The sequence below is a fragment of the Lissotriton vulgaris genome, chromosome 1_1 (genome assembly GCF_964263255.1).
Source record: "Lissotriton vulgaris chromosome 1_1, aLisVul1.2, whole genome shotgun sequence".
Classification (NCBI taxonomy): domain Eukaryota; kingdom Metazoa; phylum Chordata; class Amphibia; order Caudata; family Salamandridae; genus Lissotriton; species Lissotriton vulgaris.
Window position 1 is genome coordinate 855,169,570 of NC_141685.1, and position 14,452 is coordinate 855,184,021.

Consider the following 14,452-nt stretch of genomic DNA (forward strand, 5'->3'; position numbering starts at 1 on the left):
AACTGAGGAGATTACTCTAAAATCCATATATAAGCTACAGGCCTCAATGTTTCGTATGATTATGTCTCACAGAGAAGAAACCAAGGCTGAGGGTCTTCGGACTCAGGGAGCTGTACGCAAACTCCAGAATGTCGTCCGACGATTGGCCAAGTCTAGCACGGACACTAATTTGAGAGTGCAAGAGACTGAAACACGTATATCTGCGGTAGAGGATGAGTTAACGCTACAAAAGAATTCAATCAAAGACTTGGACAGTACCAGGCAAGATGTGGACTGGAAATTAACTGATTTAGAGATTCGTGCTCGGCGTAACAATTTACGTATTTTGGGAGTTGGTGAAAAGTCAGAAGGGAGGGATGTTCGCCGGTTTGTAGTAGAGATGTTTTCAGATGCCTTTCAGGATCTTACTGGATGGGACTGGGATAAAGAAATTATAAGAGCCCATCGGTTCCCATTTAATAAAATACCGGACCAGGAGGGGAGGAATAAACATCCAAGAGCTATTCTCATTTGTGTGCAGAACTATCTTCTCCGAGAGATCTTATATGATTTGGCAAGGCCATCTAAACCCAGAAAAGGCTTGGGGCACGAATTCTTCGTTAGACCAGATTTTTGTGCCGCAACTGTTCAACAACGCTGGAGACTTAAACAGCTTATGGCACCCATGCAAGCCAAGGGGGGTCAAACCTTCTTACTGAATCCTGCTAAGCTTAAAGTTGTGCATAAGGGAAGAACCTTATTCTTTGTTTCGGAGATAAAAGCTCAACAATGCCTAGAAATTATGTAATAATCGTTATAGGATAGAGGTCATGGGTAACACTGTATTTAGTTTGAATGGGCTGACCCCTTAGCAGTGTCTTATGCTTCTTTTCTTTTGCCTTTCTAGCTCTAGATGCACTCTATTGTTCTATTTGTCAGGCTGGTTAGACCCGGGGGGAACTCATAGCTTATACTCACATTCCATCAATGAGGGCAATTGCCCTTACGCTTCTGGTGGGGGGGTGTTGGGGGAAGGGAGGGGTGGGAGGGAATAGTGGGGGTTGTGGGTGGGAAGAAGTTTTTTTTTGGGGGTGCAAGGTCATACAGTTGGAAGATGTATTTGTTTTTTGTTTAAGATTTACTTCTGGCAGATACCGAATCTTGGCAATTGCTGCTCATGTATTTTTGTCTAGCCAAGTTTACTTAAAAATGCTTTACAATGGCTAAATTGTCGATATATTCTATTAATGTATGTGGTTTGAATGATAAAAGAAAAAGGGGTATAATGGCTCAGATGTTAAAAACTATGCGGGTGGATGTAGTATGCATTCAAGAGACTCATATTGCCTGGTCTAACAGAGGGACCTTAAGAGATCTTGGTTTGGAAGTGGTAGGGTGCTCTCGCCAGAATTCTACAACAAGAGGGGTTGCAATTCTTAAGAGACATGGAATGGGGGAAGTAAAAAGAGTTAAAGAAGATCTATCTGGACGATGGGTGATTGCCGAACTTAAATTTGGAGGACTGATTATTACTATATGTTCAATGTATGGATCTATATTGGATGACTCTGGTGCGCTTGATCTTCTAAGTGTAGAGTTGGCACAATGGTCATCCAATATTATATTCTGTGGAGACTTTAATCTACATTTGGAAGAATCGTTTGACATTCATAGTAGTACTCCATATAAGGGCAGGAAGAAGAAGGTATTTACAGCACTTAAAGGGATTATCCAAGAGTATAGATTAACCGATGTAGGGCATGAGAAAAGAACAGGGATGTTTGGGTATACTTTTTTTTCTGCACCGCACCAAAGATTCTTTAGATTAGATTATTTCTTTGTATTTAAGGGATTATACAATGACCTAGCGCAAGTAGAATATGAGGTTCTTCCGAAAGTTATCTCAGATCACAACCCTTTAATATTTAAATTTGAACTGAATACTTCTAATACCACCCGCTCATGGTCTTTTGATCGTAAATTATTGTATGACCCATCTTATATTGACCGCATGAATACTTGGATCCCGGAATTCTTTTCTAATATTAAAGGTACTGCATCACCTGAAATAGTCTGGGATGCCTTTAAATGTGAGGTTCGGGGTGAAACACTGAGTTATTCAATAGGCAAACAAAAGGAAGCTAGACTCCAGGAAAGCTCTGAAATTAAAAATCTTAGATCTCTAGAGGTCCAACTTATGCAAGCATACAATCAAGGATTACCTACTGAAACTGTTATAAAGAAATTAACAACTTTGAAAGCCAAGATATATCAACGATTTGCTACAAAATATGCGCAACAAGTCTCTGCCTTCAGGACAGAGCTGTATGAAGTTGGAGAAAACTCTGGTAAATTATTAGCAAAGAGGGCGAGACAGAAAGCAGCCTTTGCTAGTATTAATAATATAAATAATCACACAGGGACGACGGTTAGTAAAATGGAAGATATTCTGAGAGTCTTTAGTGATTTTTATTCTAAACTGTATGCTGATAATGATCGTCCTGATTGTTTAGATCAGATTAATCAGTTTGTTGACTCAGTTCTGAACTCTACCCTATCTAATGAAGAGAAGGAGAAGCTAGATTTACCATTCACCTGGGAGGAGATTGAACTCTCCCTAATGTCGCTAGCTTCAGGAAAAGCTGCAGGACCCGATGCTATTCCTTTAGAATTTTACAAATTCTTTAGGAATGCTTTAAAATTAGAACTACTGGATCTATGTCTGAATGCACAGCAAGGTAACACCCCTCAATCATGGCATGACTCTATTATTACGGTGTTTCTTAAAAAAGGCAAGCCTCCGTTATTACCTTCATCTTTTCGCCCTATTTCACTTATAAATACTGACAGCAAAATCTTCTCTAAAATTCTAGCGGTAAGACTATCCAACATTATTTCCCCTTTAGTTTCTAAGTACCAACATGGTTTTATCCCAGCTAGAGACACTGCCGATCACATTCGACGTGTGATTTCCTTCTTGGATTGGTCCCAAGCAACTCGGTCTAATATTGGACTCGTATTTTTGGACGCTGAGAAAGCTTTCGACCGGGTTGCTTGGGGCTACCTCTGGGAAATTTTGCTCAGGAAGGGACTAGGACAGGGAATCATTAAAGCCTTAAAAACTTTGTATATTTCCCCCAGAGCGTACATTTGTATCAATGGGCAATTATCGTCACCTTTATTAATTACCAGGGGTACTCGCCAGGGATGCCCCTGCTCTCCCCTACTTTTTGCTTTTTACATTGACCCTTTAATTAACCATTTTTTTTAGAAGCTAATATTAAACCCATACATCTAGCCAATATTAACTATCGAGTCCTTGCCTACGCCGATGATATTGTGATCACTACTACGGACGTTCAAACAGCCTTACCTATGATTGATGAGATTGCTAAACAGTTTGGATTTTTTTCTGGTTATAAACTCAACTTGGAAAAGACCCAAATTCTATGCTCAGGAGAAAACCCACCTGCAAACATCTCTATCACTTCAGAAGTTACATATTTAGGAATCAAAATTTCGTTACCTATAGAAAAAATTCCAGATCGCAACCTAAACCCTATTATAACCCAAACCAACACTTCATTACAGCGCCTTGATCATCTACGCTTATCTCTCTTTGGTAGACTTAACATTTTAAAAATGTTGGTCCTACCAAAGGTTCTATACTTATTTCGCACAATACCTTTGGATTTCCAATTGCTTTCCTTTAAAAATTTAGAGAGAACTGTATTTCGATTTCTCTGGGGCTATAAACGCCATAGAAAAGCTGCTAAGAAAATGATTCTTGGCAACGAATGTGGCGGATGGAATGTCCCGTATTTTCTTTTTTATTATTTTTCTGCCGTTTTACAATACATTGGCCCCTTAATTATGGGTGATAGAGTCAAACTTTTAGATTGCCAGACCCCATCAATTTATCAAATGATTTTGGGTGAGAAAGTTAAGGGTAGCTTTTTGAGAATGGTAGAACCCAGCTATCACAAAAACACTAAATACAAGACGCTGAAATCAGCTTTTGGAGTCTGGCAAAAAATTTGAAAACATATAAAATTAAGGAAACTAAATTTCTACACTCCCCTTACATCAATGGCTTTATTTCCAGAGATTTTTTATGATTTAACCATGTATAGGTGGCAGCAGAAAGGAATAAAGTATCTGGGTGATTTATTTTATAATGGTCAAATGGTTTCATTTCAGGATCTAATGACTAATTTTTCTGTGGGAAGAAACGATTTCTTTAAATATTTACAACTTCGCAGCTTTCTACAGAACCATCCTTTAATTCCTCCAGTTAAAACTCCTTTACTAGAGCTTTTACAAAACAAACCCCGTATATGAGCTATTTATTTAAGCTTAATGCAGGAATATGGGGATGATTTAGGCCAATGTCAGATGAAATGGGCTAACAGTCTAGGTATACCGGATGTTGATATCTTATTGTCGATTGAAATGGCTGCAGAGTGTCTTATAACCGGGATGATGAAATCCCAACATTTCATGTGCATCCATAATCTTTACTACACTCCAAGTAAAGTTGTTAAATGGAGTACGACGGTAGGCACGAACTGCAGTCGGTGTGGATTGTATGCAGCCGATGAATTACACATGTTTTTTCTTTGTTCTAAATTGTCATTGCTGTATCAACAAATTGAAACCTTCTTATCTATTATTTTGAAATGTGACATAAAGATAACTTTCGAATTAGTATTACTTGGCATAGACCACACTGCTACTAGGCCCAGACCAATCTCTTACTTTCTTTTTCTTTGCATGGCCGCAGTCAGATCCTGTATTACTAAAGAATGGATTAGCCAGGATCCCCCCACGTTTTTCATGTGGCGGGAAAAATTATTATTTATGTACAACATGGAATCTGCTATTTATAAGTTGAAGGGGGTTAAAAAAAGAATCATGGGGGAAGAAATTTGGGCACCAATTGCCGAGTGGATTTAATTTCCTTTATTTTCTGTTCTATTCTTCTTCCATTATGTATTCTGTTAAAAACTGTTACATATTTTGTCTTTCGAATATACTGTGTTATTTTGTTTATTATGCTTTGCTGTATTTCCTTGCAATAAAACAATAAAACTTAAAAAAAAAAATACAATGGTTTCAGCATAGGGTAGAGAGCAGAGCTGGGTCACCAGCAGAGATTAAGAGACATCAGCCCTAACCATATCAGTAACCTGACATCCTTGCAGCTAATTTCTATAGTGGAACTAGCGTGGGCACTCCACCATAACATACAGAAGCATCTCTCTCACATGCACACCTTTTAAAGTTAGGATACATTGGGGGCATATCATGACAGACTACACAGATGTTCACAGAGATCTAGTAAACAGTCTTCCTACTGAGGTACTCTTGAAATGGGCTGTACCCCAAATCTATAGATCAATTGGTGCCAACTGTTACATGTGTAATAGACAGGTCATGAGGACAATAGTTCCCAGTAATTATTGGAGTATCCCCTCCGGGTCTTCCTGTAAACCCCAACAGAGCAAAGTAGTCTGTTGTTGAGGAACTTAAAAAAGATCTAGCCCACTTGGCACAGGACCCGTGATATGAATTTCCTCCAAAGGAAAGCATAGGGAGGATCCCGTGCCATGATTTTTCAACTCTGCTTACTGGAATAGATCAAGCTGTATGACAGTGTCTATGTGTGAAGGCAACCTATTTTGCCTGTTTCAGTATCCTACTTAAGGTGTACTTGAGGTCCAAGTTCCACCGATGACACTAAGGTGACTATATTTCTTTGAACTTTTGGAAACAGTCCAAGATTTCAGTACCTTGCTCCTGAATGACATGTGTCCCTGAAAGTATCCTGGGTTTTAGAGGTAAAGACACATTGGAAAAGCAAACCAGGGGAAATATACCAGCAAATCATTTGAGTCAACAGTTGACATTCTACATCCCAGCATGTCGGCCGTCTTATTCCATTTAAGGCCTTTCTTGGGTCTGAGGGTAGGCATGTATATTGTTGTTTTCTTCCCCCAGACAGCCTGACTCTGCCCTGTAGCCAATGCTGGGCTTAGTAAACCATGAGAGCAAGCCAGAAGGTTGTGTATTTTCTGCCCAGCAGGAAAGAAGTGCAAGGGCCTGATGTTGAGGTTGGTAAATGTGGGATGTTGAAAATGACCATAGTTTGTACACAATGCCCACAGATTTTTACCTTGATTATTTTTGCTGGTTATAGAACTCTGGGGCATATATTTCAAGGAAGTGGCAGAGTGAGGCATTAGCCGTCATGGCTTAACGCCTCACTCCGCCACTTCTAAAACACAGGGCTGCACCATATTTACAAGGCTATGGTGCAGATTTGCGTTTCCCCCTGCGTCTGAGCTATACTTAGCAGTGTAGCGCCAATGCAGGAACCCATGCACCATAGTGCAAGGGTGTCTGCGTGCAGAGGAGGATTGTTTATATGTAGGAAGGTGTCCCTTCCTGCACATAAACAATTCTAAAATGCCATTTTGTAACTTTTCTGTGTGCTGCTTCATGCAGCACACATGAAAGTCACAAAATTGCATTTTTTTACAGATTGTTTATGTACAGAAAGGGGGACCTTCCTGTAGAAAACAACCCATGGCAGTTTGCTTTTCCATGTGTGCTGCACAAGGCAGCACCCATGGAAAAAGTGAAAACGAGGAGAAATGATAAAGTTCTCCTTGTTTTGCCGAGTTAAGAACAGGTTTAACCTGGTCTTAATTTTGGCACTGCCTCCTATGTACGCTGCGCTTCTACATAGGGGTCAGCGTCAAAACCAATGGGCGTTGTGGTGAAACGCCCACAGCAACACCCACTGCCCACCCCTTACACTCTAACCATAGCGTGAAAGGGGGCCGTATTTACAAGGCTGCATTATGTCACAGAAATGATGGTGTGGTGCTGATAGGGCCCTGTAAATATGCCCCTCTGTGCGATTTACTGCTGCTTACAGGTGGTAAACTGTCTGTGCCCCTCCATTTAATGGAATGAAATTGTCATACTCCTAATTGTCATACTTAATCTATCTACAAGTCCCTTGTATATGGTACAACTGTGTACTCAGAGCCTGTAAGTTAAATGTCACCAGTGGACTTCAGCACCCATTGTGCCATCCACTTAAGGGACAGTGGAAACTAGGCCTGAGCGTAGTTTGCATAGCAGCACTAAACGTAGCTTCATGTAGTACAGGTAGTGTAGCGTAGCTGATGACACTGTGTACTTGTCTGCACTGTGAACAAATTGCAAAATGATTGCAAATGGCATCCTATACAGTGTCAGTTATGATAAAATAAGTATCTTCATCTTTACATGCTAAAGTGCATAGTACTTTCACAAAATTGAAACTGAAAAATTAACAAGCAGTGAGAGAGGTGATGATTTTGGTGTCCTCCCTAACCTAGGAGGAGTACCAAACAGATGCCTTGAAAACAAAAAAGCACATCTTATTGAACGATTTGGTGATGTTCCCATCATCTTAGGACCACCCCAAACACAGTTATTGGCAAAAAAATATTCCCAACCAAAGGCCCTGCAAAGCATTATGGGATGAGATTAGCAGTGGGCAGTGAATATTATATAGTATCCAATATCAAAATAATTCTACAAAGAGCTGCAGTTTAACTGGTGGTTACTAGATGTCCCTCACGAGTCAAATGCAAATGCTTGATGAAAGGGTTTCAATGGTTTTGCATTTGACTCGTGAGGGACATCTAGTAATGACTAGTGGAACTGCAGCTTGATGTAAGAATAATTTCAATGCTTTGCATTTGACTCGTGAGGGACATCTAGTAACGACTAGGTGAACTGCAGCTCTTTGTAGAATTATTTTGATATTGGATACTGTAATACTTACTGCCCACTGCTAATCTCGTCCCATAATCCTTTGCAGGGGCTTCGGTTGGGATTGTTTTTTTGCCAATAACTGTGCTTGGGGTGGTCCTAAGAGGATGGGACCACCACTGAAGTTCAACAAAATGTGCTTTTTCTTTACGCTCTTTGTGTTCAAGGCATCTGCTTGGTCCTCCCCCTAGGTTAGGGGGGACCCCCAAAATCATCAGCTCTCTCATTGCCTAATGTTTTCATTGTAAATGTTCACTTTTGTGAATTGGTTATATGCCTTTTTCAAAGTATATGAGGATGTTGTTGATTTAGCTGCTACACTACGTGATTATGCACAGTTTTGGTACTGTACTACATGCAATTTGCGAAGTGTGTGTTCGTACAAACTTTGCATGCTCTGTTTGTTTAATATTAAGCTTAAGGTTCGTGGAAACATGACTGCAGAGCTGCCATGTGTAACCTAACTCTGGAGATTTAAACAGCAAATTTGAACTATCAGAAGAACCCCTTTTGATATGCCTAAACCTTGCTTTTAAATATTAATAAGTTAATCCTAAATTGTCCATGTGGTAGGGTTCATGGTATTGTCAAGTTTTAATATTACACTGAAAAGGCCTTGAAAGTATTTTTCAGTGTAGCTGGGTTGGTTGATTAATAGGAAAACACTGGGATGCAGTATTACATTTAATATTGTCATCTCTGGCTACGAAGCAGCTGCAAAGTTAATTTTTGGACTTTCTGAAATATTTATAACAAACCTAATTTATTGGTGAAGTCAGATTGTTAATAAACATGGTAAAAAATGTACTTTTAGAAAGTAACCTTTTCCCTGTCCAAAGCATCTAAAGGACCATGTGCATGAACTTCAATTGTCACCTGGTCCCCTTGATGAGTGGTTACCTTGCTTGCATCCAGAGCTGAGAAAAAGGCCTTGGGTGTGGTAAGGTGTTCTTTTCCTCTGTTAGAATGATCATCTCAGCTGTGACCAGGAATTTAATCAAATTCAAAGAGGCCTACCCTGTTGCCAGCAGGTGCAGCTACCACTTGGGCCTGCCCCCAACCTTTGCTCTCCATTCAGTTGGGCTTCACTTCCAGTGGGAGAGGAGATGGCCCCAGAACTGGGTTTGAGTGACCACAGAGGAGGGGTTGATCATTTCCCTGGCCATACCTCTAAGGTGGGCACAGGGGCTCTATACAGAGGAAGAAAGGTTCTGCCACCTTGCTTTTACGTAGAAAGGGTTGCTGTGGGAATGGTTGCAGTAGGAAATACATGAAATGATGCACACATGGGTAGGGAAACCCGAGGAACCTTTACCCCTTTGGTTACGGAGTGGCCAGGAGTTTCCTTTTTCACAGGCTGGTGCCAGGCATAAAGATGCCTCACATTATGCTCCTCATAACTCTTCTGAGTCCTTTAGAAGAACAGGCGAGGGCGGGAACTGCTATTAGTGGCCCAGGAAGAGCACTGGTGACATGACCTGATCTCCCTTTTATACCCAAGACAAAGATTTGGACTCAAAGGTCATAAGGCTAACCTCCTTTTCAAGCTAAAGGGCACATAACAAGGTGCAAGGCACCTTATCTGCAACTGCCCATCTGATCATTTACAACTGATCCTGCCTTGGACCCTGCTGCTGGCCTCTGCTGGAGTGAGTTTTTACCCCTTAAGGCTGTATCCAAGGTCATGGACTCTTGGCTGGCTTTAGTATGTACTCGTCCTAAATGTTCCTAAAACCTGAGATTTAGAAACCTTTCGGTTTCAATGGCCTTCATAGGGCAGGGACCAGCCACTCAAGCCAATCGGATGAAAGTGTTGGCCAAAGATTAAGGTTGCTCCCACTCAGAGCCTTAGCAGCAAATATGATTCACTGGGACTTCGCAGTGAATGTATCTGGCCTCATTGAGCCCTACTCTGCGTCATTCGCAGCCTTGCTGAAAGAATCTGATCTCCAAAATAGTGACTAAGGGGCATATTATCAAGGAGGGCGATAAGAGATTATTGGTGCTTTAGCGCCCGTTTTCGGCCGCTAAGCGGCGATAATTCTATCGCCCTATTAGCAAGCTGTCGCTAACAGCAGTTAGCGACAGCTTGTAGGCGATAGCGAGCGGTTTGTTGCCCGCTTTGCATGTCAGCGATATTTATCGCTAATGACATGCAAAGTGGGCGTACCCAACCTGTTAGCAACTAAAAACAGTTGCTAACATCGCTATCGCCTATTATCAACGCAGGCGAAGCGATGGAAATATTTGCGCTAAGCGCGAATATCTCCAAAAGCTAATGCCTGCTCAGACCAGTTCTTAGTCATTATAGCCAATGGGAGGTGAATATTATGGCTAAGACCCTGTTGGCGTTAATGTGTGAATATCTCGCATTTCGGCACTATTGCCGGATATTTTATCGCTTTAGAGATAAACGTTGCTAATAGTACGTTATCTCTGCGATAATATCTGGCGAAGTTTGGCGATAAAAAAAAACTCGCTAAGCCCATTTAGCGATAAATATTGCTAGCTGTTGGTAATATGCCCCTAAGTCTCAAGGTAGAAATCTTCACTGGGCATAGGTGTGAAAGTATTACACAACTTCAAGTAACAGAGGACACTCTTGTGGTGATCAGTTCCAGCAGGAAGCCAGTTACAAAAAGGTCTGGTTAAGCAGTCACCTTGCAGTTAAAGCTTTCTCCGGTCTAGTTCCACGGTCTATGGGCAAACTGTCATAGGAATCAATAGAGTGGTCCTGATGCAAGGGATGCCGATTATGTGGAGCCGGTGATAGGGGTCATCCTGTGGCCAACCCTTGGTCAATGAACACAGAAGGGCGACATTAACCTCAGGTGGTGATGTTCCACAAAGTCTGAATGAAGTCCAGCCCAAAAACAGTTGCCACTGATCTACTGGTCCCTGGTTACAGCAAAACCAGCGGTCCCTTTCAACGGACACTAACTTCCTTGCTGGGTGACAAGTCAGCATTCTCACGACCGTCCTGGATACAGCAGACTCAGTTGCAATTTCTGAGGGTTAGGACACGGTCTCCCAGGCTTTACTTTGGCTGTCAGTGGTGATCAAGAGTTCCTGGCAATCAACTACCGAGGTAGGCCTCTTCAGCTTTTATGGCCCAGTAGCTGTAACGGGGAGTAAGCTAACTGACTCTTGGAAGCACCTGCTCTACCTGGGGCTCGGGGCAAATTTTCCCGATGCGGAACAACACAGGCCCAGTCCTTTAATTGCTAGCCCAATGGAGAAGCAGGTGCAGTCCAGTAGTTGTTGCATCCCCTCTATTTTGGGTCTAGCAGGGCAGTCCTTCTTTAGTACTCTCTCCAGTACAGATGTGGTCTGAGGTCTTGATCCCCATTTCTTGCCCCAAGGGATGTGGCAACTACTAGTCAATGGGCTACTTGGCCCCCACTTGCCTAGAGATGTGCGGAATCTGGATGGCTGAGATTGCACCATCATGTCTACTTCCAGCATGGAAGAATGAATTGCTTCGTTTTTGAAGCTCCCTACCCTATCCCACAGGTGTGGCTACATAGGAGCTACATTCCCATGAAAGAACTTGTTTGGTAATGGCTTCTCCTGCTCTGTCTGAGATGCCAGCCTGCCTGCTAAAACAATAAAGCAGTTCTTCTCATGTGTGACTACCATTTACCCTTTAAAAGCTGCTTTCCCTTTAAAGTTTGCCTTTTTGATCTCACACCCTGTTCGGCCATCATTTTAGGACCCGGTGACACCTCTTCCCTCTGCAGATCATTTGCGTTCCTTCTTGATGGTTGTTCACACATCTCCGCAGGAGGGCAGAAGGCAGTCTTGAGGGCAAGAACTTGTGTGCAACCATTAAGGGTCACTGGCAACTTTGGGCAACAAAGTGGCAACTTTTTAATGTGGCAATTTGTGCAAAGGTCACATATCAGGATATGTGTGTTTTTAAAACACATGTCCATCTTTTTAATATAATGAACCCTGCCTTTTGGTCTCAGTAGGCCTGGCTTAGGGATGATTTATAAAACTAAAAAAGACGTTTTGGTCTTTGCCATATTGCCATTACTTTAAATGGCAAAGTTTTTTTTATTTTTTTTTATTTTAGGAGTTTCATATAGCGCAAGCTGGACCCGAGGGTATCAGAGCACTAAACAACATGTACAGTTATGTACAGATATACAACCCAGATATTGTGATAGACCATGGATGATTGAGCCGAGTATAGCTCAAAGTCAGAAACAATTCAGAAGTAAGTTAGAAACAGCTGTGACAGCAAGTTAGAAACAGCTGTGACAGCTGGAAATGTCTAGCAGGGAGTTAATGCTTTATGTTGCTGCATTTCTGATAAGTGCTGTAGACCACGAGGGACACTTTAAATTACAGGCTCATGGTATCTCAAGTACCATATACTGGCAAATTATAAGGAAGTTAACATGTGCAATTGCTGGGGAGCCAATAAGACATATTCCCTTTCAGATCCTGAGCATTGGCATTGAGCCTGTTTGGCAGGACTTGGTGCACTTACTAAGTTGAAAAAAACAGCAGTACCAATCCAATGACTGGGCGCGGTCATGCAAAAAGAGGCAGTTCCTTACAATCGCTTTTAAGTACAAAATATATTTTAAAATTCTTACATGTGAGCATTTCTGTACTTTAAGTCCTAGCACGTTGGTTGATTTACAACTTCCCCAGCATGTCTATAACAAGCACCCACCTTTATTTCAGCTACTGATGAGTCAAAGGCTACTATGTCAAATTCAGTTCATTCTCCCAAAGGTCCTGAACCTGGGGCTGTATATCAATTTTCCCAGAGAAGTTGGTCAATGTTTCTTGTTTTCCAGGCTCAGGTCTGACTTCCTATTTCCCATCTGGTCCAGAGCCAGAGCTTTTTTCTCTTCAGAGCTCGAGTCAGGAATTGTTGACCACATCTTTGGTAATCAGGTGCTCTTTTGTAAACTCAGACCCATAAAACCTGCTTAATGTTGTCTCTCCTGTGCTTTCTCTTTCCAGGCTTTCCGTTTGACCCACATTTCCTGATAAATAATGCTGTGAGCAATGTGATCTGCTCCATCGTTTTTGGGGACCGTTTTGAGTACCATGACAAAAATTTCATAAAAGTACTGACAGTATTTGAGAATATATTAATAACAAGCTCTGGATTACTTGCACAGGTAAGTGAAGAACACTATTAGAGCACCTATTTGTACAGGCATTAAAAATGTTTTGCAGCCACCCTGTAACTTTGTAATTGGTATTATTTTAGGAACACATTATTAGCACACACAGAGGGTATGGTTGTGCAATATCTGCAACTGTAGACAAACAATATCACAATGGAATTCACAGAAACAAATCACCTTACTTCAATTTGGTTTAATAATTGTTGGACTTGGCCCTTTATGCAATGTCATCCCTAAACTGTTTGCCTTTGTCCCAGCCTTTTTTTCTGACATGGTGTTGGTGGTGTTAGGACTTTGGGCACTTTAGCACTGCTGTCCAGTGTAAAGTGCTTTTGCTCTCTCTGATAAACATGGTAAGATTGGTCTACACCTGTTTGTCCTATTTAATTTACCTGTCAGTCCCTTGTAAAGTGGTATCTCATATATTCAGGGCTGGTAAATTAAACTCTATTGGTGGGCTTGCAGCGCTGATTGCGCCACCCACCAAAATAGCCTTTCAAACCTAACTCAGGCCTCTGCCATTGCAGGGCCTGTGCGCGCAATATTACTGCCGCTGTGACATGGCACCTAAAGTGTGTGCCATGTCTGTGACCCCCCTTGTACTACATGTCAGTCACCCCTGAGGTAGGCCCTAGCTAGCCCTATGGGCAGGGTGTATTGTAGATAAAAGAAAGGGCATGTACCTTAAGTGTGTGACATGTCCTGGTAGTGACAAACCACCATTTTGGTTTCTCACTGCTGTGAGGCTGCCCGCCCATAGGAATGCATTGGGGATTCCCTGATAAGTGTTTCAATGGTAATTCCTGATATGAGAGGAGCAGCGTGGTCAAGTTTGGAATCTTTGGAATAGTGATAAATGCTACGCACTGGTGTGAACCGATTTATTATAACTATTTTACAAATGCCACTTTTAGAAGTTGGCATTTCTGTGTGCTATGTGTCTGCCTGCCTGATGTGGATTGCATGTCTGCTTTGGAGTAACAGGGGCTGGTGAGGTGTGTGTGGCTCTAGGAAGGGCAGAGTGAGTCAGCGCTAGGCTGAAAAGGGCATCAGCATTTGGAGTAGTGGAAGGAGTAGTCCCCCGACCCTGAATAGACCTGTGCCTGCCTATGTTAATGCTGGCTCCGCCCCCCTATGGTGTGTCTGATAGCAGAGCCCCCATCTCACAAAGGAGGGTGTGAGCACTGTACACAAAGTGCTCCACACTCCCCAGAACCAGTTAGGACTGGCTCCCCCGAAGCCCTGTGCCAGGGCAGACAAAGAGAATGCTGGTATAAGTACCGGGGCTGTGACCCCATGAAAAGGGTGTGCTTTGTGCTTCCATGGGACCAGTTGCTGCTGGTCCCCAGGAGGATTGCCACGAGGGATGGCCTACCTGCTGGAGGGCCCTGTGGGCTGGCCTACCTGGGCCCAGCTTTGTCCCTTGACCCTGGGGGACCCTAGTGCCTTGTGAGCGCTACAACTGCATTCCTAAAGGAGAAAGAGCAGCA

The 14,452-nt window shown here is 42.3% G+C and overlaps 1 protein-coding gene across 1 annotated transcript in view; it reads left to right on the top strand.

Moving 5' to 3' along the window:
- Positions 1-14,452, top strand: part of LOC147748024 (cytochrome P450 2D15-like) — a 404,801-nt gene that overhangs the window by 188,748 nt on the left and 201,601 nt on the right. Inside the window, exon 4 of the mRNA XM_086957957.1 lies at positions 12,793-12,953. Within this exon, the coding sequence (XP_086814083.1) occupies positions 12,793-12,953 (161 nt within the window). The remainder of the gene's footprint in view (positions 1-12,792; positions 12,954-14,452) is intronic.